The following is a 27,253-nucleotide window of genomic DNA, read 5'->3' on the forward strand; positions in this document are numbered from 1 at the left end:
GTGCCCCTGCTCAGACTGTCTCATGAAGATGCGCTGTGCTGAGGAATAACCCTGCTGGGCTGAATCGCTGGTCCCGAGGCAGCGAGGCAGGCACCGCCGCTGTGCGTGGGGGGCTCCGTTGTTGGAGGCAATCATGGGCAAACTTGGAGGAGACTCTGAAACCCTCACTCATCCGTGGCAGGAGGACACCAGAGCTTTGGCTCGCTCAGTCCTGAGAAGCATCCTTCTGGCTGGTGTCATGCAGCCAGCGAGGGCGGTCCTTTCTGGTGGAGGGGCGTGGGGCTGTGTTTTGACCCAAAAATCTGCTGTCGCTGTGTGTTCCAGCTCAGCCACCTTGGTCCGCCTCTGGTCCCCACCACTGGGGACACAGAAAGAGGAAAGGACTCAGCAATCCCTGGAAAAGTTTAATGAAAACTGGCAGCTCTTAGATCACCATCTTTCAAAAAATAATTATTATTTAGAATCAAAATAAGATGTGCTTTGACCAAAGTAAAGCTGGAGCAGGACAGTAGGTTGAGCAGGTCCTCTGGCCGCGGCACATGTGTCTGACATGCTTTGGTGGTCGGGAAGACGGGGTGGGCTCCTCGCTAGCACCCACCCTCTGTGGGTGCTTGGGAGGGATGGGGACACTGGTGGGGAGATGGGGGCAAGTACCAGCACCCTGACCCTGTCTGAGCAGATCAGCATCTCTTCTTGGACATCTGCCTGCCAGGCCTAGCTTTAAATAATAAATTAAAAAAAATAAGTAAAATAGAAACTCCCTACATTCAGGCAGCCAGGTGTTTCCCCTGGTGCCTCGTCACCCTGTTCCCCAGCACCCCCAGCCTCTGGGAAAGGCTGGCCTGGGGACTCACTGGAGGACAGGGGCAGTGCCATCCCATGGGACAGACACAGCAGCGAGACCCTCACCCACGCCATGAGCTCCCCTGGTTCCTGTGGATGATGCTGGCGATGCAGGTGTGGTACGGGCAAAGCAGGCACAGATGATGCAGGTGGATTATGCAGCCACAGATGCGTGTGTAGGCAACGCAGGCAGGGATGCGGACAAGCAGGTAGCAGCAGATGGCTGCAGAGGCTCAGTGATGGCTCCTGCCAGGAAAAGCCCCCAAAGCAGCCACCCCACACACCCAGAGAGCTGCTTTCCATATGGATCCAAACATCAGTGCCTCCGTCAAGGAGATAGGCAGGGAGGTGTCTTTGCTTGAGAGTCACTGACTGGGACCTGGCGTATCCACTTCTCTGCTTAATTTTACATTTTTTTCCCTTTGCAAGGAGAGGCTGAAAGAGGAGGAGAAGGTTTGTATACCCAGGAGATGTACTGGGAACAGGTCTTAACTTGATTCTCTGTCCTGACTTACTACGCTTCTGGAGCCTGCCTAGCTCTAAAACATCTGGATGTTATTTAAATGTTAGGGGTGGGATTGTTTTCCGCTAGGCAGAGCAAAGAGAAGCAGATCCAGCTCCTCCACGTTTGCAAACCCAGCCTCTGTCCCAGTTGGTTCCTTCTCCCTTCCACCGTCGGTTCCTCATCCTTGCTGCGGCAGGGGATGCTGCGGTGGGCGACGGAGGGGCAGGCGTGCTCCACAGCCACGCGCTCAGCCTGGGGATGAAATCAAACCCGTTCCCTTTAGCAGCACAGAGTTAGTCAAAAGAGGTTTATTTTAATGTTTACAATATGTTTTGTAGTCAGAAGAGCTGTTCCTATCCGGGAGGCAGTGCTCCACTGCTCTTCCTACACCGGGGCTGGTGGCACTGAAACAGTTCGCAAATAAAACCTTTGCCATTCGGAGGTGAGCGAGAGTCACCGTTTGCTGCTCCGCCTTCAGCAGTGTGCCGTAATCTTTCTATTGACTTCAGCCTCTCTTGCTGCACTGAGAAACACAACGGAGTTTGCCAGAGACAGGATTTTTTGTGTGTGTGTGTGGCTTTTTTGTTGGGCTCGTTTTTCTTCTCTTGGCCAACACTCAAGAATTTCCTGAGTAACTTTTCAGGGAATCTGCTCCAGCAACTCAACAACAATATGCTCTGTTTGCTTTTTATAACATAAATAAATCTGAAGATCTGCCAAGGTGGAAGTGGGGAGGAAGCCAGGGAAAAGGGAAGTGATGGTGTGAGGAATGCCTTCTGGCAGAAGTGTCTGAGTGAAAAAACGGGTGCGTGGACAAAGGAGCACTGAGAGCCGCTGGGACAACCAGCAAGTCCATCCCAGGGAAGCTCAGCATCTCCACTTTTACAGGCACTCCGCAAAGGACAAGCTCTGGATTCCTTTCAAAACTTCCTGTTAAGGTAAGGCTTAAACATTCGTCTTAAAACAAATAAAAATTGTTATTTAAAAGATATGAAAACATCCAGTAATTAATAACACCGTTATAATACTGGGTGAGAATATGCGTAGGTGGGACACTGGGCATCTTTCTAACAGGCTGAGTTAAGTTCGGGATTAAGCTTAGTGACTATTTAAAGGTGACAGAGTCTCTTTAACCTTACTTTGTTATGGAATAACACATCAACAGAGCTCAGTTTACAGCAGAGGTGTATTAACAGTGTTTCTCGGTGCTAAGAGGATGAGGTAGGTTCAGCTCAGGTCAGTATTTTAAGCAATCCAGCACATGTGAGGAGCAGATTTCTTTCCCTACATGCAGTGTAAGCTAAAGATTTAATTTAAAAAGTCTGCTGTCCATCTTATGCTCTTAAACATTCCCCCTGAAATACTGAAGGATTAATGAGATCAGTTCTGCCGAGTTTCCCCCAACCGCCCAAACTCTGCAGCCGCGCGGCTGGGGTCAGGCAGCGTTGCGGGGTGACGGGGAGCAGGGTCACGTGGGACACCCGCAGCGGGTTCCTGGTGCGCCGGCTTCCCATCCCACCTGGGATTTCCAGGGTGTGAAGCTGAAACTCCAGTGGTGTGTCAGCTTGTCGAGATTACTCTATGTGACTATTAAAATGAAGGATAAACTGGAAACCTGCCTTAGCTGTGACACAAATCCCGTTTCAGCTGTGGAAATGCATACGGGTGATACACGCTGTCTTACACCTTCTTCTGTTAGGTGAAAAAGTGACTGAGCAATTGCACGTTTAACTTCACAGTCATTAGCGTCATTAGCACAGGTTAAATTCAAATTTTTATGCACCTGGATTTAGTGAGATCATCTGTAAGGGAAAAATCTATTGAGAAAGCGATGGCAGAATAGCAGGTTTCTGCCGCTGAGCCGACGTCCCTGCCCCATCCTCCCGCCGTGCCGTGCCAGTACGTGTGTTTGCAGCGTGTACCCAGGGAAGACCATTTGTTGCAGCTGCTTTTCCAGCATTTCGGTGCCTGCTGCCTCGTTACAGCGGAGATGTGCCTCTCCTGCGGGCTGAATATAAATATTTGGAAGAAGATAAACTCTGTCTTGCCTGTCAGCACCTTGAGGCATCATTCCCCAAAGGGAACAAGGCAATGTAAATCCTCCTTCTGTATGACAGGAAGGTTTGAAAGGATTAGGTCTATAAATGCTCTGATATTTCGACCTGAGACTTCGCTTGGCGAAAATCAAGATCTTGTCTGAAAGCATGTTTTAGCTACATATGTGACAGCAGAGCAGTTGGCTATCCGAGTGTAACTCTTTTGCATTTGGATACTTAGTCCTTTTGCTCATTGCGGTTATTAATAGTTATTTTACTGATGTTAATATGGACATATCTCATCTGCAAAAGTTACTCTGACAGCTTGCTTTATGCCTACTTCTTTAAGTTTCCACCACCAGCATTAATCGGCAACAAATCCTTGTTTTGCTTTAATCACATCTTTTTAAGGATGCTGCCTCATCTTTTGGAGTAACACACCAATGCATGCTCGTGGCTGTTTCTCTCTCATTTCCCATTAATATCCCCAATAACGACAGCTCTCCAAAGGCACTTCCAAGAATTTGTTCTCTCGTAGCTCCGAGTTGCCTTCAATCAACGCTGCTTTCCATATGAGCTCAGCTCACGGCCAGGAGTTGCTCAACACGTCTTGGTGTGAAGCCTATAGCACGTTAAAATTACATGCAAAAAGATTTTAATAGACCATGTTGTTGTCGTTATTTCTTGGATATTAAGGCCACCCAAGCCAATTAGGTCACGTAGTCTCATCTTCCTTTTTTTATTTCATGAATAACTTCTCCCAGCCTTACCATGCTACAGCATGGAAGCGTGAAATTCTGGTTAGAATCGGTGCCTTCCTGCTGAGCTGTAAGGATTGGGAGTTTGTTGAGGATGATGAGGTCTCGTGGTCCCTTGCTGCTAGAAGCTGTGCTGCAGGGCTGGCTTGTGCTCAGCACAGGAGGTCTGAGTTGCTTCAGCTCTCTTGCAGTAAAAAGGGAACAGAAGAATTACTGTGCACGTGTGCAAGGACTGTGCAAATAAAATCTCTCACTGCTGTTCTACCTTTTGTTGTATTTGAAAGTAATTTTTAAAAAATTCTTTGTAGGTTCAAAGATGAAGAGACTTCAGAGAAATATGAGTGTATTCCGGCAAACTAAAATTCTTTTGTGGAAAAATGTACTTATCAAGTGGAGGATGAAAATGCAGAGCTTTCAGGTAAGCTAAAAAAAAAAAGAAAAAAAAGTGAGAAACTAACTACTGAAGAGTGGCCAAAACTGCCTGCCCCTACACCTCAACTTTGTTTAGTAAAGTTGAACACCGAAGTACATTTGAAAAGCCCTGACTGGGAATGAACACTTTACAAGACTTTACTTTTTTAACTGGTAATATTTCTGTCCCTTATGTGATGTATGAGAGCACAGACGGGCTCTTTGAGCAGAGTAACTTACTGAGGTGATACGCACAATGCAGAGACCTTGTGAGTTAGTCGATGTCTAAGAAACTGGTGTGACTGAGTGCCTCTTGTTTGTATTTTAATCCCACAGAGAGAATATGCTCTTATACTGTTATATTCTTAAGTTCTCTTCTCCGCTCTCCCCCTTACCTAGGAGTGGATGCTGTCTCTGCTCCTTCTGCCGTTGATGTTCATAGAGTCCATGTTCATGATGAACATCGCCTACTTCCCAGCGCCTTACAGCTACCTCGGGCAGTTAGATGATCCTGCCTATGATGCCACTGGGGTCACCATCGCTTTTACACCCATCACTGTGACCACAAGGCAGATAATGAATAAAGTGGCCTTGAACTCTGTAATGACAGGTACGTTTTGCCCTTTAAATATTTAGCTTTGTCATTATTTAACCTGTTATACATCATGTTTTAGTGGTTCTCCAGTATCTTCAGTCAGTAGAGAAAATTCACCCCAAATCCTCCATTCTCGCAAATATTTCTTCTTTAGTATTAAATTACTAGTGAGGTCAGTCTGTGCTTCTGACCTGTAAAGCTCTGCCTTTGTAGAATAATACTATTAAGACACGTTAGTTCATTCTTTTGAGGTTCACTTCTTCCCAACTGGTAAAGTATGAAGTATTTAAAGGTGCCACCCTGGTAGGTGAGGAGAACTGGAAAGGAGGAGTTGCCATGCTAAAAAAGCAGAATATATACCCAGTGCCAGTGCATCCATTTCCAGACCTACAGAAACTCATCGCAATATTTTTCTTACAAACTACAGGTATAAAACTAGAGGCACTGGAGAATGAGAGAGCCCTGGAGGAAGCCTGGATTTCGAATAATGAAATTATAGGGGTTGTATTTAAAGACAACTTCTCCTATCACCTCAGGTTTCCTGCTGAGGATGTGGCTATTCCAAATGACAACTTTGGATACATAGGTAATACAAAATGAGAATTTATGGGTGGGTGATTGCCTGGCATGGATAGGCATCGCTTTGTTGGAATAATCTCTGTAAGTTAAATGAGTTAATAAATTGTTAATTTTTGTTTTGTCAGTGGCCCACTGTCCATTTGAAGAGCTTCCCATAGTGCATATGCATGCTTATCATCAGCTTTTGTAGTGAAAACCAATTATATTTCACTGCTTTTACCTGTGATGCCCTTAACCTTCCATCCTTGCAGATAACTGTGACAATTTCACATCGCAATACTGTTACACCCCAAGGTATTGGTACAAAGGCTTCCTCTCCCTGCAGTCCAGCATCGATGCAGCTATTATAGAGGTAAATGGAATTTATGAACTGAGGTGTCCTTTTATTTTAAACTTGGTCCAGGAAAGACAAATTGTTCTGTGACAATAGCAAGAGATGGGCTTGTCAAAAAATTCTGCAGAAAAACAAATATCTTTAAATACTCAGCTGTCTGAGTATTATTGGCAGCAACAATGAGAACTTGAGTGCAATCGGCAGTTCCTGCAGAAAATGACTGCTTTCAATTTAATTTTGAAAATCTGTACTAACTTTTTTTTCTCTTCAAAATGACGATTTCTCTTAAAGGCTGGGAACAAAGTGTAATACCGCTGTTTGATTTAGGGTATTTCTCAGATTCCAAGGAAAAGGCAATTCTTGCAGGAGACTGGGGTGGTCTGACTTGGCTGGATGACTTGGTTTCAAAGAAGGCGTGTCTGTCATTTCATGACCTTCCTTTCCAAATTGTTCTTCAAAAATATACCAGGGTAGGGGTCTTCCCACCTGGCTGCGCACCTCCGGCTGTCCAGGCTGCTTTCATCCCCGGGGAGAGAAACAGGACCTTGGGGAGCGTGAGTCATTTGTGTGTCTGGATCCTTTCCTCTGGCTGAGCTGAAGGATTTATCTCTCTCGGTAGACAAGGCAGGGAGTCTAGCTGAGGTGCAGACACACAAGTGAGTCAGATGAGCCCTTCCCATAGGGCTTTTGCATTACTTGTTGATGTTTTCTATAAAGCTGCATTAGAACTAAATCTAGGGACGATGAATCAGAAGGTTGCTTATATAAATACATCTCACTGCAGAAAACAAACTAAATACTGAGGTGTTGACCTTGAATTCCTTCAGGTGGTGGCAAATCATTCTGTTTGGGAAGAAATGAAATCAATTGCTGGCGTCCGTATGAAGTCCCGGGCTGTCAAGTCCTCAGTTACACTAGAGTACGGTTATTTCATGATTACTATCGTGATGTGTTTCTCTCCGTTCATGTATTTCTTATCAATAAATGTTGTAAGAGAAAAGAAGAAGCTGAAAGTATTGATGAAGACAATGGGACTGCAGGATATTGCATTTTGGTGAGTTCTTTCTTAATTAAAGTATCTGTTTGCAAAAAAATCAGTATACTCCCAGGCATTTGTGCAGTCAGTTAGTGAGTTAAATGAGTTCATAAGTTTTCTCCAGTACTCTAAGGACAAACCAGAAGGGCTGAACATGGCAGCAGAGTATTCTTCTTCCTTGGGTATTTCCTCCTAAGGTGGGTCATGCTCTCTGTTCTGCAGAGGATGTGAATGAGCTGACCCTGGGAAATAATATTTTAACTTAAAATGGTTCTGCCCTGCAGATGAAGTTGTAACAACAGTTCTTAATTAAACAAAAGCGTAATGCCACCTTTCCATCTCAAGGCTCTCCTGGAGTCTGCTGTATGCTGCTTACGTGATGGTCCTCTCCTGCCTGCTGACAGTTCTCATGGTGCAGGATGCTTTCTACCTCAGCAGCTTCCCTGCAATCTTACTGCTGTTTTTCCTGTATGGCCTAGCATGTGTAAGTCAGGTTTTAAAGCCAAATTTTCTCACCCCGTGATTTATTACTATGTTGATGAGACTAAGCATTACTCCAGAGCCTTTTGCAGAGTGCTCAGGACTGTACCCTTTGCATGGGCATACTAATTGAAATAGCTGAGTGGATTCTCTGATTCAGCAGCAGTGATTTGAATTGCAGCCTGAAGGTCTGATGGGCAGTAGGTTGGCTAAAAAAGACCTGATTTGAAACTCAGATCAACCCACTAAGAAGGACTTTGGTGTGTTTTGTTACTCAGCTCACCAGAGATCTGTTAGCCTGGCAAATGGAAGTGCTACTGTTAAAGATATTTATTTCCTTCAGTGATTGAAGGAAACTTCTGTCCTTACAGATCCACCTGGTTTTCATGCTCTGCTCCCTCTTGCGGACCTCCAAACTTGCCGGCTCCATGGGGTTCTTCATCACCTTTCTCTTTGGATGCCTGAGCCTCACTGTGCTGATAGAAAATCTTCCAGAACCGTTGCAGTGGTTTCTCAGTCTCTTCTCTCCTTTTGCATTTAATGCTGGCATTGCAAAGGTATGGGGCATCATCTCTGCAGCTGAACCTTGCCGGTAGCTTGCTGTCCTGGGCCCTCTCGGCGGGGACAGAGTAGGTTTTGTCACAGACAGTGGCAATAAAAGACCCTGCCACTACGGTGAAAAAGGCATAGAAAGTCGTAGTCCTCATTTCAAAAGACCAGCTTTTCCACATCTGTAAAATCTTCAGGTACTTTTCACTCATATCCACGTCCTGTTTTGAAACCGCCGTGCGAGCTGAGCCGCCGTTGGGCAGCAAAGAGGGGCTCCAATGCGCCCATCCCATTCCCCCATTTAAAGAGCTGATGAATGCAAAGAAAACCACAGCCCTTGTCACAAATAATCTGCCGTTGTGCACTTCTGTAGTGTCCATGTGAACCCGAGGAAGCCCCAGCGAGCCCATTGCCGCACACAACGGCACCATTATCCGCCGGGGCTGGACCCCAGGCAGATGGGAGGTGACTCGAGGACATCAGCTCTTCGCCGCCCGGTCATTCCCCTCTCGTTGCAACGACTCTTCCTGGCAAGAGAGAATGTGCAAATACAATTTGAGTTTTCTGCTGCGGCTATCCTTCCTCCATCCCCGCTTTGGATAATTCTGTGCAGTTTCCCAGTTTTCCATCAGTCATATCTCCATAGCTCTGAGTGACACTTTCTAGCTCCAGTTATTTAATATTTGATTTCCTGATATATAAAAAAATCCGTCTGGGAGAGGAGATTTCTGCACCAGCAGAAAAAGAAACTGAGTTTACTGCTAATTTACCATACAGTTAAATCAATTACTATGTAAAATTATACCACCTTTGTCATGACTCTGTCATGTCAAGGGTGCCAATATCGTATTTCTTGAATGATTTTCTATAAAACTCTGATCTTTTCTTCTGCTTCTGGATTGTTCTGGAAAATTCTGAATGAAAACATAAGATCTCTGCGTGGGGTAAATTTATTTCCCTTCCTCACTAGAAAGGAAGAAAAATTGGTCAGTACTGCAGATAATTGCTGGGTTAACAAAGTCAATTGCATCCATGGTTTGATGGCATTTGCATAGTTTTCCAGCCTGAAAATTATTCTTATTTGTCCTTTATTTCAGATTCTCTATTTAGAAAAATATGGAATGGGTTTCTCTTTTTCTAACCTTATGGAGGAATCATACTTTTTGTTTTCGACTTACATTATGCTGATCTTTGACTCAGTCTTGTACATGCTGTTAGCTCTGTATTTCGACAAAGTGCTGTCAGGTTGGTATGGTTTATGCTTATGATCATACTTTCTTCTTTTATACTTTTGATTTATACAGATTGCGTGTAATAGCTCCTCAAGGGCTGCTCCATTCTCTGAGTCAACCAAAATAGCTTTTGGACTAAAAAAAACATATTACATCGCTGAGTGACTTTTCTGTCCCTGGCACACACTGGTAATTCCCAAATCAAAGACAATAAAGTATTTAGTGTTTTTTTCTCTCTAATTATACTGCTGTTGAACTGTTTATGTGAAAATAGTGTGATAATGTGTGGGACAATATTTTAATTCATTAAGTAAAATATTGAATTCGTTAGATATAGCCCTGAAGCCACCCTTCTTGCCTCATCTACCCCAGCTCCAAACCTCTTTTTTTAAGTGGACAAAGTACCAATTTTGAGGTAGCCAAATACTTATTAGAACCTCCTAAATGTTTAGTCTAGGATGATGTCTTGGTTGTGGCTTTGGTTAATGATAGGTCATCTTCTTTGCTTTCCTGTCAGGCAAATACGGCATCCCAGATCCTCCTTTTTTCTGCCTGAAGCCCTCGTACTGGATGCGGAGAAGGAGAAGCTCCACCAGGGAGATGCCCAGAACTGCAGCGAGCCCCGAGGAGCTCCTTGGTGATGACATAGAGCCGGTGCCCCCTGAGTTCGTGGGGAAGGAGGCCATAAGGTGAAGAGAGAAGGAATTCCTATTCATGCTTTTTGAGTTGGGTAGCTTGGGTTTAGTGCTCCCACAGACCACCGCTTGTGCCATCAGCTTTGTTTTGACTCATCCAGGCAGTTTTCATCTTCATGAGGCTCTTGCAAAACACTTTGTTTCACAGAGAAAAATTAGAGGTAAAATACAGGTGAGATAAATAGATAATTCAGGCTGGTCACTAATGGTGAAATTCGGATAAATTCAGACTAAAAAAACGCAGGTTTTTTTGCTGTGGACTTTGTTAAATGTCCATTAGGGACAACAAGGAGAATGCGGAGGGCAGCCCGTTGTAAAACAGCCATCTGTTGCAATGGGCTCGACCTTGTCTTTGCAAGGCTTGGTGCTCCGGTATTGCGTGCCAGGCAGTGATGTTCACGCCTGAGTGCAGAGCATGCCAAACCCTGCTGAATCTCAGGGCTGCTTCCCAGTACCTCTTACGTTTCATGCCATTTCTCTCATTTTAAGTTAAGGCCCATAAGAATGAAAAAGAGCCCCAGGGAAATGTATTTACAGGAATCCTGAAATAATATCCTCCTTACCTTCCTTTTAGACTCAACAATATTAAAAAAGCGTATAAAAAGAAGGACAAGAAGACAAATGCTTTAAGAGGTATGAAAGCTGTGATATTGATTCCTGTTAAAGATGAGGAAAAACAGTTGTGCAAACATTTCAGTCGGTCAAAGAAAGAAAACACCACTTGCATTCCTTGAAAATTTATGTAAAATACTAATTGATGCAACTGATTACTGTTTTGTTCAGTTTTTACTGATTTTCCATTTTTAATAAGACTAAAGAGAAGAAAGATTTTTTTTTTTTTTCCTATTCTTGTATTTCTGTCCTTTCTGCTAAATACAGAGCAGCTTCTTACGCCTTTAGCTAAAGGTTTGCAGAACTTTGCCCCACACTGCTTAATGCACTTTTGGCTAATTATTGCTACTTGGTTCTTATACTTCTTGACTTGTCTTGCCTTTGACAATGAGGAGAGGCAAGTCAGACCTCATTTCTTCCCAAACTTGATGTTGTTTTCATTCTAGGTTTGTCTTTAAATATTTACGAGGGTCAGATCACTGCCTTACTCGGCCACAGTGGGGCTGGAAAGACAACACTCTTAAATGTGCTCAGTGGACTCACTTTGCCTTCTGAAGGTAGGATGGCAAATGGTGGGATGGTGTGGGCTTGATTCAAAAGCTGTAAAGACCAGTTCGTTCCACCTCATCACGTTTATTCCTGTAAACAGGCTCTGCAACCATATATAACTACAAACTCTCTGAAATAGGCGATAGGGAAGAGATTAGAGAGATGATTGGCATTTGCCCACAATTCAACATACAGTTTGAAGCCTTAACGGTGAGAGAAAACTTGAAAACTTTTGCAGAAGTCAAGGGCATCAAGTCCAAAGAGGTAGAGCGAGAGGTAAGTGTGTGTTCCCCTGAAAGGCATCACTGCGCAGCAACGTGAGGCTGTAGGCAAACGCCACGTTTCAGTAAAGGCTCCTTTTGCACTGGGAAGCTCAAAGGTTCCACCCGGCTGTGTCTTCTGAAAATCGAAGCTGGTGTCAAGCTTCGACCAGGTTAGTAGGCAAGCTTGTGGGCTTGATGCAACCACAGCGTTTCCTCTGCTCAAGATGAGGGGATGTAGCAGCCCCTGTAGTGGCTGCTCTGCTGGTGGTGGGTCGGTGTGGGTAGGAGCTAGACCTCGGTACATGCTCCTAGAAATTGTGCCTTCAGTCCCAGCCAGGTCTCCTTCATGGCTAATAAAGGATGGAAGGACAACTGGTGCTGAGAGTGGCCATCCTTGTGCTGTTCTAGGTGCAAAACATTTTGGAACTGCTGGATATCAGTAACATTCAAGACACTCAAGCTGAGAAACTGAGTGGTGGGCAAAAACGGAAGTTATCCATTGGAATAGCCATGCTTGGAAACCCCCAGGTAAAGCAGCAGGCACGGCTCTGTAATATAAGGAATATTCAGGTCCATAAATAAAACCTTATGCATGTACTTGGCTACAAGGTCATGCATGATTTCAGACCCCTTTAAAGCGCTCATAATTATTAAAATTACTACATTTAATAATTTAATTTTGTTAAGTTCATAACCCGTCTTGCTAGTCTAGTTTTAAAGCAGATAGATAGTTCCCTGACCTCTGCACAGCTCCCAGAATAGCTGCCCTTGCATAAAAGGTGGCCTGGGTCTCTTGCCTTCAGGACCTGAGGCTTTCAGGAAACACCAAACCCAGAAGACATGCAATCGCTCCGGCAATGAGGAACGTCTGATTTCATCCTATCTGCAGGTCTTGTTCCTGGATGAGCCAACGGCTGGGTTGGATCCTCTTTCCAGGCATCAGGTGTGGAGCCTCCTCAAGGAGCACAGAGCTGGACGGGTGATCCTGTTCAGTACCCAGTCCATGGAAGAGGCCGATATGCTCGCAGGTAGGCACAGGCTCAGCCTGTAGCGTCTCTGCAGAATAACCCTGGAGCAGAAAGCCCATGTGAGGTTCAGTTGCAAAAAAAGTTTTGAACGACTGCTCTACAGTATAAATTCCTTTGGCTTTTTCTTTCTTTAGACCGCAAGGCTTTTATCTTGCACGGGAGGCTGAAGTGTGTTGGTTCTTCTCTGTTCTTGAAGAAAAAATGGGGGATTGGCTATCATTTAAGGTATCTACTTCAGCCCCAACAACTCGTATCTGGGAACATGCACGTACAAGGAACTACCAGAATGACTGTGAGGGGGAAACCGTAGAGCAGATGTCATCAAAACAAGAAAATTTACTGAATTAATATTCAGTTAAATTAACTGAAGCAGCACTTTACTCCAGAGTAAGGAATGAATTAAGTATGCTGGAGTTTTCTTTTTATGCATCCTAGCAAATACAACAGTGGTGGTTGTTTATTTGTTTGGTTTTTTCTAAAACTAAGCATCTGGTTTTTTTTTTCAACTGAACAGGATCCACGTCAGTGAGTCTTGTGACTTAGAGAACTTGACATCTCTGATTACACGGTACATCCCCAATGTCATATTCTCAGGACACAGTCAATATGAGCTGAGATATAAATTGCCAATAGAAAGCGTGAATAAGTTCCCAGGTAATGTATATTAAAATAATTGAGAATTGTCCATAGAGAAAAAATAATCACAAATGTGGGGAAAGTGATCTACAGGAGTCACATAAGGACTGTAGAACTGTTACATTTTGTTTCCCCCCCTCCAATTTTAGCATCCATACGTTTAAGATCAAAATGTACAACAAATGCTTTTCCACTGTTTGTAATGAAAAACCTAGCAGGCTAAACTGGGCTACATGTGTTACTGAGAGTTTATTTTTCTTTCTGTTAAAAGAGAAGATAGTGACAAGAGAAAACTCTACAGCCGGTACTGCTCCGTACCTGCAGCGGCACCAGGCAGACCCTCACTCACCATATCCATCACATTCAGCCTGACAGTCCCACAGCCCGGCTGCCTCAGAGGATGCATAGGTGCTAAGTAGAAAAACCTCTTCAATGAGCTATGGATTTGGCAATTCTGTGTTCCTCCAGACCCTTTGCATCCTGGCAGCTTGCTGCTTTATCATTTTCCCTGTGATTGGAGATGGTCCAGTCAGGCTGACTCAGCTGAACCAAAGTCTGGTCTGGAGATACGTGCTTATGTCTGAAACCTTGAAGACACCTGGGCTATCTCTGTCCCGCAGACCTGTTCAGTGGCCTCGACAGCTGCTCCGACCAGGGAATTATCAATTACGGAGTTAGCATGACAACCCTGGAGGATGTCTTCCTGAGACTGGAGGAGGAAGCCACAGTGGATCAAGAAGGTACAATCGTGGCTGTAGCTGAAGAGAACGGCTACTTTGCAATAACCCCTGGGCATGCCTCCAACAGCTGATTACGAGGTGGCTCTTAATTTTTCACACATTACAACATAGAAGCTGGTCTCAGACATAGATGTGCATGTGGAAAACTCTCTGCAGATGAGCGTGTCCTTGGGGAGGAGTGTGCAGAAGCAGGACCGCGGTGCCCCGACGAGACGGAGCCGGGCTCCCTGCTGCTCTCGGACACCGGGAAGGCGGCAATCAGCGACTTGGCTCTCTGGAGGCAGCAGGTCTCTGCCATGGCATGGGTGCACTTCTTAAAGCTTAAGAGTTCGGTGAAAAACCTGCGGTCCATGTAAGTACCAAAGTGATTCTCTCTCGCAGATCTGGAACTGGACACAGTCACAGGAGGGGGGACTGTTTCGATGAGCGTTTGGATTAATTGATATCAGGTCTTAGCAATGAATGATCTGGGTAATCTGCACTCAGAGGAGAGGAAAGCTTCTTCCTTTCCAGTGCCAGTAATACAAAATCTCCCTTTTGTGCATTTTCATTTCTGTACTGAGTGACTTATGCAAAGGAAACCCATTTTCTTTCCGAAGAAAAGAATCATTAAGAAACACTTTTATTTCAGATGAAGGAGGAAGTTTTAAAATAAACCAGTGTGTACAGAGAGAGAAGGGAAAAATACTACTTTCAGACTCCCTCTTCAATTTTTTTTTTAAACTTCTTTCATGTTGCCAGTGTCTGAACTCATTTGGCCCCAATGTCATGATGGCATTTCCCAGTGGGGCACAAGAAACAGAAGGGAAATGCTGATTTATGAAAAACTTACATCTTAAGGAAATCTTAAAGGCATTTCATGGCCCTAAAACATGGAACACTCCAGATCTGAGGTCCTCTCCCTGCTAAATTTTGAGGGTCTTTGTGAATGATCAAAGTTTGAGACTTCTGAAAATAAAATTGCTAAAAATTTTTAACAGAAAAAACAGTGGGTAACCTGAATATAGTATACCATTCCCAGTACGCAAATGAGTTCTGCTGACCGTCTGTTTTCAGAGTGTTTATTCATCTCTTTCTTACTGTAGCTTGCTGCTCTATGTGGTTTTTCTGCTTCCTCTGGTTTTGCAACTGTCCCTGATTGCTGCCTGGGAGAGTGTGAATGCTTGGGAGCTCTCATCTGCACAGTACTTCTTGCCCCTGGGGAAAAGGACTCACCTGGAGACAACCAGCCTCCTGGTCCACAACAACACGGGTGAGGGGAACGAGCCTTTCCTCATCCTTTCCTATTCTGGGGCTTCTTGTTGCAAAGGAAAATATGTAGAAAGAGCCGACAGTTGTAGGATGGAGGGGATCCAAGGGGTGATGAAGGTTTTAGTGACAGAAGAACATGGAAATTGTCATTCTCAAGGGGTTGTGAATGAAGCCTACTTTGGCTTCAGCAGCTGGCGAGATCCTGATGCAATGGTGTGAAAAAGGATATTGTAGCAGATAGGATTAGAAGGGACCCAGTTCTTTCCCCGCCCCAAATCCAGATCTCTATCCAAACAATTTCTGCGTTTTCAGAGTGTGGGATCCTCAAACCAGGCACCCAACTCCAGTAAGGGCTTACTGAGTCAAATTAACAGTCTACTTCCAGAGTTTTACCCTCAACATTCATATGAGTGGATGCTATTTTATGTTATTTTGCCAGAGTACAATACTGTTGGCTTCATCAGACTGTCAGCAAGGAAAATACATTCTGCAGCAATTCACCAAAGGCAGAAAAAAAAAAAATGACAATGCGAGATTCAGTCAATGAGACTGAAGTCCATTAACTTCACATAAATGAATGTGCAATGATGTGCACATATGTGCTGTCTGATGTCCACGGTTATTACACTTTCTCTGGTTTTGTTTGGTGGTCATGGATTTAAAAAAAAAAAACAACAAACCATCAAAGACTCTCTTCTTGTTCAGTATTATGATTCCTCTGCTTTGGGCTTTCACACCAGGCGTAGGCATTGAAGACTTTATCCGCACGCTTGAAAGCCAAGATCTCACAGTGGAAATAACAAGCGAGGAAAATATCACAGAGGACCTAAACCACAATGGGGCTATAAAAGTGTCTCGCAAAGGCCAGGTGAGGCTTTTTGTTCTCTTCCTCCTGTTTACTCCCAACAATTGAATAATTAAGCAAAATGCCTCCATCAGCTCTACCTGTGGGATGGTCCTATTGAGTAAGGTCACAGGTACAAAGATTTGGAAGTGTTTTAACTGGTAAACTACATGCTAGAGGAGACGTTGTTTCCCTCATCCTCCACCTCAAACTTTTCTTTTTTGTAGCACAGCTATACAGACTTCCAATACCTACTGATGTGGTTTTCAGCAAACAAAGCATAGGCAAAATAAATTATTTCAGGCCTGGATTCTCCTGGCATGCTCTTTTTCTACTGCTTCCCTGCAGATGAGAAAAGCCAAGAGTTTTCATCTTGTTATCTTGCTCTTTGAAGAGCTACAGGTTTACCGTGTTATGCCACGTGGAGCCCGTCAACTGCTTCCCGGTGCTTGTGAACGTCATTAGCAACGCTCTGCTGAGAGCACTCAATTCCACCGTGCACATTCGGATCTGGAGTCATCCATTTTTCTCCGTAAGTGTCAGAGCCTGGCAGCCAGAAGGTGTCAGAAAAGAGTTCTTAAATCTGCTTAAGGTCTCAGTAAGTCATCAGATTTTAATGGGAAGCCATGAGGGGCTGTCTGTACCTGTAGACCCAGCTTCCTCGGTGGTGGCTCTGGAACCATCATGTTTGACTTCAGGAAAACCAAAGCTAATTTTTCCCTTGTGGGTCTTGAGGGCTGCTGAATGGAGAGGGTGGCTGGGAGGGTTTCTTCAGGAGGTTTCTTATTCTCTATGTCACGTTATTCAAGCTGTGGTCCATCAATTGACAGAAGCGATAGGTCACCACAAGTCTGGGACGGAAGAGTGGAACCTGCACCTCCCGTCTCTCCTCACCGGTGGCAAGCACTTTGCAGGGCTATGGTTTGGGAAAAACCTTTCTCCTGCCAATATTCAAATCCCACTTTGTGTTCATATTGCCCTGTACTTCATGAGAAATGCAGTAAGATTAATTGTGGCATCTAGCCGTTACATTGCAGATGTTTTCTACAAATGCTTTGTTCTTCTGTTTTCAGATAGAAGATCCAAGATTCTGGCATTTTTTTTTTTATTTTTACCTCGTTTATATGCTGGTGTTATTCCCTGGTTTTCCTCCTCAATTTGCAATGGGCTACATGCAGGATTACAAGGTAAATTCCTTGAAATGGAGCAGATTTAGGGTGTTGGGATTTTTGGGTGTTGGGATTACAACTGCATTGCCACAAGGACTTTTGAATATGATGGGCACCTTGAGGTGCTTTTCTCTGTATTGCCATGAGCAGCTTTGCAGCCAGCACGAAATGCTAAAAGACAAAAAGAGGTAGAATTTTACCCCAGCATCGCAATGGTAACAGCTTTTTGTTAGTTTTTTATTTCCTGGAGCCATTCCCATGGGTGCAGTTAGCCAACCAGGCACCGACAATAAACTGCCCTTTGCATTGTGCCTTCCCAGGTGGGAGCTCGTGCCCAGCTGCGGATCTCGGGGCTCTTCCCCTCGGCATACTGGTGCGGCCAGGCACTGGTGGACATCCCGCTGTGCTGGCTCCTTCTCTTCTCGATGTTCGGGCTTCAGTTCGCAATGACCAACAAGATTTCCGGGAACATCGACATCTTCTTCTTGCTGGTACATCCCATTCTGGTGATTGCTGGTTCGCTAGGGAGGGATTGGAGTAATATTTTGAGCACGTGTAGGGGTAGCTGAGACACCGTGGGAGCAGACAGTGCTGGCACACCTCTGGGTCCCCAGATGCTTACTGGCCTTCTCCTTGTTTCACCTCCTATCACTTGGGTTTCCCCAGCTGGAAATAAAAGACAATAAATCTTGCCTTAATATACTCCTTTACACTTAGCAGTAAAATTGTGGTAATTTCTGAATGTCCTGATCTTAATGTATGATCGTTTATACTGAACCACATTGCTATATATAGGTTTCTGGTTGTTTCGATCACTCCATTTTCTCCAATGAAAAGCCTTTTTTTCTGCAGATCACAGGTGCTTTTGGCTATGGAATTTCTATCGTTCTCTTCACCTACTTGATCTCCTTCGTGTTTCGCAAAGGATGGAACTGTGATTTTTGGTCTTTTATCCTGATATTGGTAAGCCTATGGCTAGATAATGTGCTGTAGGGTTTACAGAAATGTATTTTGAGATCTTAAAGATGAACTAGAGGTCAAAACACCAAGTAGGGATGTAGAACATAAATGCAGGCATGTGTTTTATAGCAGTCAATTCTATATTAAATTTGTGTCACCGTGTTCTGTTCCCACAATCCTGCTGTGGCACAGGGAAATGCTTGGATCCACCCTGAGCTGGTGCAGGAATGGTGGCAAAAAAGCTATTTATTGCTCTGTTCAACACCTCGCATCCAAGAGAGGTAAGGTGTTGAGACATGAGCCATCAGGTTAGACACAGATAGCCCGAGCCTGACCTGGAAGGACATGGGTTATTTGGCATGAACTGGGATGGAAAAGAACAGGACGGGATTCCATGTTTCGTTCTTCTGCCCAAAGCAGCCCTGTGTCTGGGAAGAAGTTTCCCTGGCTGACCCAAACCAGCAGCCTACCACCAAGCAGAAAAGGCTGAGGACCTCCTGAACCCTCACCGTTTCTCATCTTTATATTTCTTGTCCATTTTTAGAAATTCAAGAGGGAATTGAAAAGGTAGACCCACACAATTTTTAAGACCAGTAAGGAGCATAATCCTTCCCATCAGCTAAGTTACCCTCTTGTTTTATTTTTAGGTATGCTTTTTTTCTTACGTCATCGACAAAGCCATGGATTTCTTGGATGATGCTGCATTCTCCCTCTACATTGTGTCTCTCTTGATTCCCGTGTACCCACTGCTGGGTGTAACGATCAACTGCCAGATGGTAAGCGGTGGCGTTGGGTGAGGGGAGGCGCCCCACCATAAAACACAGCTATTTGTCCTTGTGAGCAAAGGCTGGTGGTAACCACACGCTGCATTCTGGGAAGGCTCAATGGTTTCCTCTTATGGGTACGATTCTCCAAATGGCCAGAGTGCATCGTTAGATGACCGTTTCAGACCAGATCTAATTTTTCCAGCTGTTCGTTATGGCTAGGGGCTACTTCTCATGCAGTTGGGCTGTGATTGTGGATTAGGTAAGCACTCTTAATTCTTTCCATGCAGAGCCGAGTAACTTGGCTTGAACAATTGTAAGAGAAAATTTGAAGTTATATATCTGACTTTGCATGGAAACCGAGTGAGAATTAAGAATACTCACAAGGCGCTTTACTCCTTGTCAGCTGAGGGAGGTCGTGGAAAGTCAGCTAAGAATTTAACAAAACCCTCCAGCTACGTGCAAGACCGTTTATGAGCCATAAATTACTTAGGAGTGAAGTCCAAATAGAAGAGACTCCTCCTCTGTCCTGTCCCACTCACCTCCACCTCTTCTCCACCGGGATCCCAAAGGAGAGGAGACGAGATGTTTTCCTGTGATAGGCCATTACCCTCAAAAGGAGCGTCTGATACACGTACTGAGTGCCGTGACATTTTCTGGTATAGGACTGGGGTGCCCAAAGTCAAACATCTGTATTTGTGCATCTCTGTGGTGACTATTTTGGGTAAATTAGAAGCTTTTGTACATTTTCAAAGTATTTGTTGTTTCCTTTAACCTTTCCAAGATTAGCCAGCATTATACTAAAGAATTACAGGTTTTCAGTGTGGGTTTTTTTTTTTTTATTCTTACAGATTTTTATAGACCTTGAGATATCTGCTGTGGCTTCAAGGAATGATGTACTAATGGCTGTCTTTGCAGTAAGAAAACATTCGAGATTACTTTTATTTAGGAATGTGTGTCTCCTAAACCCCGTCCTCAGTTACGAGGAAGCAGGCAAGAACCCTGAACTCATTTCATGCAGAAGGAGAATCTCGGTGGGTCTAGATGACAGATTACCCCCCTGTGCAAAAACAACCTCGTTCCTTTGAAATGGGGAATGGAAAATGAAATAAGCCCAGCTCAATGCTGCCCTGTTATTTTATGAACTGTGTTTTTCTTCTACCATTGGTATTTTCTGCAGTATTGGTAAGTGATGGTAGAGTTCACAGCCTTCAGGATTACCCTGAGTTTAGATGTTAATGGGCTTTATTTTCTCATACTGTGTTTTTCCCCCACATATTTTATAACACTGCCACCATCTTCCCAGTTTCAGCCATAGTAGGATGGAAGGTCAGGCTGTTAATGTGGCAACCTCTTTTTTTCAGCCTTATATCCATTCTGTGGGTTTCATTTTTCTTCTTCGATATTTGGAGATAAAATATGGAAGAACACTTCTGAGAAAGGACCCAATATTTAGGTTTGTATAAACACACACGCGCCACAGGCACATGCGAGATCTAAACTCCTACCACACTACTTTTCCTTGAAGACAACATTTTGATCAGATATCATTGCATTTGTGTCCCTATTTTTAAATATTTTTTTTAATACGGGTGATTTTTTATAGCTAAAATAGCCCCTTAAATACTACAGTGTTATGATAATATAAAACAGCTCTCAAGCTGTATACACAGACACAGTGTGTCTGTGCTGTGTGGATGTACCAGCTTGGTTCTTTGTACAACACAGAAAGATTATAAATATAAATAAATAAATAACCACAAAAAACATTGAACCAGAAGGACATTCACTCTTGGACTATCCAAAATGCATTGATGGGGAACAAGGGTAAAGAACAAAATGCTAAGATGAATCTGGTGGGTTTGTAGGATTTCCCCAAGAAGAGAAAGCAGCCAGCAGCACCCCGAGGAGCTCGAAGAGGAAGATGAAGATGTTAAAGCTGAAAGAGCAGCAGTGAGAAATGCCATAGCGGCTCCGAGTCAGGAGGAGGTACGACTAAGTGTTGTCCTTCTCATTTTATACCAGTAAGAAGCCCACTGCTAAAAAACAAACCACCGGGTATCACTAAGTGCAAGTCAGTGCTCTGGCTGTATTATTCTCACTGGGAAAATCAAACTCCCAAATGTACCGTGTGGGTCCCACCAGGATAGAGGAGAAAGCTGCTAAGAGGAATGTGGATAATGAAGTGTCCTGTTGCACCTCATATTCTCAGTGAACTATAAACCAAATTCAAAGATCTTTAGAAGGTTTTCTGCCTTTCTTAATGGAAAAATATTACTGAAGGATTAATGTTATCCAATATAATAGACTAATCTTTCTTCTTCCTCCTCGCTTTCAGAGATCAGTCATTATTGTCAGCAATCTGTGCAAGGAATATAAAATAAAGCAAGCTGGTTCAGTTTTTAAGAAGAAGAAGAAAATGGCCACCAAAAATGTTTCCTTCTGTGTTAAAAAAGGTGAGAACTGGAACTCTTCTAGACCTGTTTTGGACCTCTGATCATACCCAGAGAGTTAATTCTCTGCAGATTCTCAGTTATCTGAGCAAGGACGTAAAGGTCAAATCTATTTGCTCTGTGGTTAAGGCACGTTCGGTCTGTGATTGATGTGTTAATGAACAATGTGATGTGGATGCATCCTATTAGTTACCTTTGACTCTTCGTTACCTAAAATAACGTAGCCCCCTCTCTCCAGGATCCACTTCATCAGTGGCTTCTGAGTGACCTGGGAGCAATGCTCAGACTCGCAGCATCAGTTAGAGTTGAAAAGTTAAGGGCTCTCGGGGTGTATATTTATACTGTTTACTTTTATGTGATCTTTGATATTAGCATGCTCTCTTTTATATTTTTTCTTTTATGGGACTGTGCCTGATATATATGTTGAATGGGGAGTATTGCTAAGAAATTATATGTATTGATTCCAGGAGAAGTATTAGGACTTCTGGGGCCCAACAGAGCTGGTAAAAGCACAGCTATCAAAATGATTACTGGAGAGACGACACTGAGTGCCGGGCAGGTAGGAGGTGTCTGGAGAAAAGGGATAGATCCATGATAAAAGTGCAAGTGCAAAGCTTGTACCTAGGCTAAGCTATAATTTTTTCAAAGCATTATTAGGGATCAAGGTTTTAACTGAATGCATTGTGCTGTTAAATTAAATAATGTATTAATAAAAAATCATAGAATCATAGAATAGTTCAGGTTGGAAGGGACCTTTAAAGGTCTAGTCCAACCCCCCTGCCATGGGCATGGACATCTTCAACGAGATCAGGTTGCCCAGAGCCCCATCCAACCTGACCTTGAATGTTCCCAGGGATGGGGCATTTATCACCTCTCTGGGCAACCTGGTCCAGTGTTTCACCACCCGCATCGTAAAAAATTTCTTCCTTATATCTAGTCTAAATCTACCCTCTTTTAGTTTAAAACCATTCCCCCTTGTCCTGTCGCAACAGGTCCTGCTAAAAAGTTTGTCCCCATCTTTCTTATAAGCCCCCTTTAAGTCTTTAAGTACTGAAAGGAAATATTGTGAGCTACTTCTAACTTTGACAAGCAGTTGCATCTACCCTAATTGGCCATGTTTATATTTAGAAACCATGTAAACGAGGGTTGCAAAATCACTCCCTTGCTCTTTGGGTTTCCTCGCCTAAATCCCAATGAAGCCCATAGCCTTCCTCTGAACCATACCCTTGTAGCTGGGCAAGGCTATGTGGGAGCAAAACGATCAGTTCTGGTTGTGCAGGTGCTGATGAAGAGGGGAGATGAAGCAACTTCCCACCTCCAGGACCACGCACCCGCCTTCCTGGGGTACTGCCCGCAGAAGGACCCACTCTGGCCGGACCTCACTGTGCACGAGCACCTGTGGGTCTACGCGGCCGTGAAAGGGATGTGCAAGGAGGATACGGCTGCTGCTGTCAACCGGTACGGATGGAGGGTGTTTCCAGGGGTTGGTCAATGTTTTATCCTAGTCCTAGGGCATGAGGAGGGGACCAGAAAGTCAAAATTCACGGTGAGACGGAGGCAACCTTGAAAGAAACTCAGGAAATGGAACTGCAAAAGGGATTTTGTGCTAATTGCCACGATTAAGTGAGTAGATAAGAAAATCTCCAATTTGCCTAAGTGCATTTAGTGGGGATAAATTTACCACTAATGTCCTTTTAAGTATGTTATCTTTAGGAAGCATTTCTAAAATCTCTGGAGTTACAGTTTGGCACTACAAGAAAGGGTGCTTAAGTACTCCCTGCTCAGCTGACACTGGCAAGGTGGAATGGATTTATAATGCTGTTGACACTAATGATGGGTTTAGAAAAGAGCTTGTGGCTCATTCAGTACACTTTGCTTCAAATATTCACTTACATTTTAATAACACAATAAATGTTTAATGAAAACAAGCAGGAGTCAAGAGCAAGGGGAAGAAAGTTCCTTTTTCTTATCATTTTGGGAATCCTTGATGAGAGTATTGAGTTGGGAATAACAAAAATGTTCTTTTTTTCGTTTGTTCCCTTTCCCCACAGAATAGTGAATGCTCTGCAGCTTCAAGATTGTTTAAAAAAAAAACCCAGAAAATTATCTGCTGGGATAACCAGAAAGGTGTGTTTTGTTTTGCCTATAATGAGCACTGCAATGCTCATAGCACAAATGAAAAATCCCCTCCATGAACGGAGGGACCTACCTGCGCTCTGAGCTACCGGGAGAACGTCGTTTTGCCTCCCATGGTGGGGTGATGGAAATTAGCCTTTTCCAAACCCACATTTCCTATAAATCAGAACCCCGATTCCCATAAATGAAGCAACCCTGTCTGCAGCTCTTTGTAGACAGAGTGCCAGGGACTGCAACAAATTGGACTCAGACCCCTTTCCCTCTGGTAGCTGTGCGTCGCAGTGTGCATGCTGGGCAACCCCACGGTCCTGCTCCTGGATGAGCCATCAACTGGCATGGACCCCAGTGGGCAGCGCTGCGTCAGGTGAGTAGGACCTCAGGCACTGTGCCACCACGGGGGTAAAGGGGTTGGAAGCCAAGAGCAGATGCCTAAGGTTATGTAAAGAATATTTTGCCCCATCTGCCGTTAGCGCAGCTTGCCACATGCCAATGGTTTTATTGGAAACTCCATGTTCCTGGTGCTCTCTAGCTAAAGCATGAGGAAGGAGAGAAAAACCATTTTACCTTCATCCTTGTCGCAAACGTTAGGACAGTCATATATGGGATTTGGAAGAATTTGGACCCAAGTCAAAAATATTTCTTTTTGTCATTATTTCAAAGTATTACCATGTGCACATCAGTCTAAAGTTGCTGTGTGTAAAGTTTTTACACTTGTTTTAAGGGAGAGGCATTTGAGAGACAAAGGTATAAGAAAAAGTGTCTGATATTCCTAGGGGGTGTTAGCTTTTTTTTTCCCCCCTCTGGTCCTCAGGAAGATGATTCGTGCCGCCCTGAAAACCAAGGAGACAGGAGCCATTCTGACGACGCACCACATGGAGGAGGCAGAGGCGGTGTGCGACCGCGTGGCCATGATGGTGTCCGGGCAGCTACGGTGGGTGACAGCACGGCCGGCACACGGCTGAGCTGGGAAATACCTCCTGGCCCCTCTTCGGTCCATGCAGCGGCAGGGGTTCTCCTCCAGCCTCGCTTACCTGAGCCCACCACCGTGGGCTTTATGAAGTGCTTCTCAAGGTTTCACCAGCAGCACAATTTGGGAAGGAGCAGACGGTGGGGCATCAATGGTTTCACACTGACATCTCTTTTTGTTTCCTCCCTCCCATGCAGGTGCATTGGCTCCATTCAGTATCTGAAGAACAAGTTTGGCAAAGGCTATCTACTGGAAATTAAGGTCAAGGACCCACAGTGCACTGATCTTCTCCATGCTGAGATTTCGAGGATTTTCCCAAGTGCAGCCCGTCAGGAACGGTAACTATAAAATACGGGATGAATGGTGGCTCCAACACTACCTCATCCCTAAAAATATGCCCAGTGTGATGGCCAGACACCGGATCTCAGCTGGAGAGGGACAGACAGCTCAGAGTCTCTGTATGGGGATCTGATTCAATAATGTCACCACGTCCAACCCTGCTGCAAAACGTCCATACGTCCAACTCATAGCATGGCATAAAGTTTTGATCCCAGAACCTCAATACAGAGCAAAAATTGCCTTTTCTTTTTTTTCTTCAAGGTTGCCCTCTCTGCTAGTCTACAAGGTCCCAATGGAAGATGCACTGCCTCTGTCTCAGTCTTTCTCCAAGCTAGAGGAAGGTAAGAGCAAAACAAGATGACTTTTTCAAAAAGTGGAACACAGACAGCTACTTTCCAACTCTCTTTCCATTTCTCCACAGCCAAACGAAACTTCAACCTCGAGGAGTACAGCTTCTCTTTGAATACTTTGGCTCAGGCACGTGATTTCAAGGCCAGACATGCTGTAAAGGCGCGAGCAGGACCAAAAACCGCAGCAAGACCTGGGCCAGTGCAGTGGCAGAAGGCTGCTCCACCAAAAAACTGCCTGGGGGGAGTGGGCAAGGGGTTCTCTGTTGGGAAAGTGGTGAAAAATGTTTGGGTTTTTTCACTGCTGGGATTTAGCATGGTGGGAACAAACCTAGGCAAAGTGTTGCTGCATGATTCCACTCACCGGATTCAGGCACACAGCACATCCGAGGGATGGATGCCCTTGGTAGATGCCCATGCCCAGCCTCTACGATCGCTCCTGAAGCAGCAGGTTATTGCTGCTTGTACAAGGCTGGTGACAAAGATGAGGAATGTTTATGTCAATCCACTGGTGGGTAAAACCTATTCTGTGGCTATACCTATGGGCAGCCGGTGCCTCTCAGCAGGTTATACCAGAGAGCACAGGAGTCTCAGCTACTGCGTATGTGCTCCCCACATAAAGCTACTTCACACATCTCTCATAGGGGTTGCAGAGATGTACCTCCTGTGAAGGAGCATCACAGTGTCTAGTGAATGTCAGAGAAATAATCAGAGCTTTATCTTGCCTATTTCAGGTGTTTTTGGAACTCTCCCGAGAGCAGGAAAAGGATAATTTTGATCTGACTTTGGATGGGACTTTCGAATGGAAACAACTTCAGCAAGAGGACTGTTAAAGATCTAAGATGCTCATTTACGCATTACTCAGTATTAACCTAACTGATGTGATACTGCCCATATTTACTACCATTAGCAGCGTACCACGAAGAGGAGGAACAGGCTCTGCTTTTCCAGCGAGCACCGGCTGAGGGCTCCTCTCCGATGCAGAAGACATTTCACTTGGACTCTGTAGGTATCTACACTGAGCCCTACCCCGAGTTGCATTTCCAATGGCTGGTTGATGAAATAGTGCCGGCACCGGTCAGAGCTCTTGTCAAGCACAGCAGTGTGCAGCAGAGGGACAGAAAGGTTTGCAGAAAGAAGGGTCATAACCCATCTCCAGGGATCAAGGTTCTGCTTTGCTTGGTGGATCTGGGTGCTTCAGAGCATCTGGACACACTGCCAACCTTCTGGGCTCCTCTCCCACCGATCTGTGGGACTATTTGCCTATGACATGTTTAAATACATCTTATTGAAATTTGCACTCTATTTTTATACACTTCCAATACATGTCTCTATAGAAACCGCGGTTACACCCTCATATGTCATCATTGCTGTGGACCGTCAGGGACAGCTGAGCAGCTCGAACTCCTTCCCCTGGGGATGGAGGTGGCTGCAGAGGGCCCAGGGCTGCTGGCCAGGCGGTTGTAGTCCCTCACGTTTGCTATCTCTGGCAACCTGGCTGGGCGAGCGTGCTCTTCCCTCCACGCCGGGGTGAGGGGTTGTCATTCCTGCCTCTGGAAACCAGCCTGGGTTGTTCAGCCTGGAGAAGAGAAGGCTCTGGGGAGACCTTATTGCAGCCTTTCAGGGCTTAAAGGGGGCCTGTATGACAGATGGGGACAAACTTTCTAGCAGACCCTGTTGCAACAGGACAAGGAGGAATGGTTTTAAACTAAAAGGGGGTAGATTTAGACTAGATGTAAGGAAGAATTTTTTTACGATGAGGGTGGTGAAACCCTGGCACAGGTTGCCCAGGGAGGTGGTAGATGCCCCATCCCTGGGAACATTCAAGGTCAGGTTGGACGGGGCTCTGAGCAACCTGATCTCGTTGCAGATGTCCCTGCCCATGGCAGGGGGGGTGGACTGGATGACCTTGAAAGGTCCCTTCCAAACCCAAACTATTCTATGATTTCCTTCCTGACAACTCAGGCACACGTTATCCTTGTGCCCAGCTCATTTGCAAATGTTAAAACTCTCACAGAAAATATTAAGTGCAATTCTCTTTATATAATCTGCAGCGGTGGCTGTGTTGCAATCACGGCTTGTGTACATTCCCCACTCAGCTTCAAAACATATTTTGGCAGTTGGAGGGCACATATTTAGAGA

General features: G+C 44.7%; 1 protein-coding gene across 1 annotated transcript; it reads left to right on the forward strand.

Moving 5' to 3' along the window:
• The first annotated feature begins 4,429 nt into the window (after window positions 1–4,429).
• Window positions 4,430–26,416, forward strand: LOC142090911 (ATP-binding cassette sub-family A member 10-like). Its single transcript, XM_075169421.1, has 38 exons — window positions 4,430–4,560; window positions 4,953–5,163; window positions 5,576–5,734; window positions 5,979–6,079; window positions 6,889–7,115; window positions 7,443–7,581; window positions 7,949–8,134; window positions 9,224–9,371; window positions 9,876–10,047; window positions 10,628–10,686; window positions 11,112–11,222; window positions 11,315–11,490; window positions 11,886–12,005; window positions 12,367–12,505; window positions 12,640–12,730; window positions 13,020–13,159; window positions 13,762–13,881; window positions 14,038–14,233; window positions 14,967–15,133; window positions 15,873–16,000; window positions 16,371–16,508; window positions 17,050–17,163; window positions 17,466–17,636; window positions 17,998–18,108; window positions 18,753–18,881; window positions 19,721–19,786; window positions 20,234–20,325; window positions 20,738–20,858; window positions 21,208–21,325; window positions 21,790–21,881; window positions 22,602–22,780; window positions 23,374–23,449; window positions 23,728–23,822; window positions 24,270–24,389; window positions 24,623–24,763; window positions 25,026–25,105; window positions 25,186–25,241; window positions 25,846–26,416. The coding sequence occupies exons 1-38, from the start codon at window positions 4,459–4,461 to the stop codon at window positions 25,942–25,944; spliced, it is 4,890 nt and encodes a 1,629-aa protein (XP_075025522.1). The 5' UTR covers window positions 4,430–4,458; the 3' UTR covers window positions 25,945–26,416.
• Window positions 26,417–27,253: the final 837 nt, after the last annotated feature.

The sequence above is a fragment of the Calonectris borealis genome, chromosome 20 (genome assembly GCF_964195595.1).
Source record: "Calonectris borealis chromosome 20, bCalBor7.hap1.2, whole genome shotgun sequence".
In the NCBI taxonomy this organism is placed as follows: domain Eukaryota; kingdom Metazoa; phylum Chordata; class Aves; order Procellariiformes; family Procellariidae; genus Calonectris; species Calonectris borealis.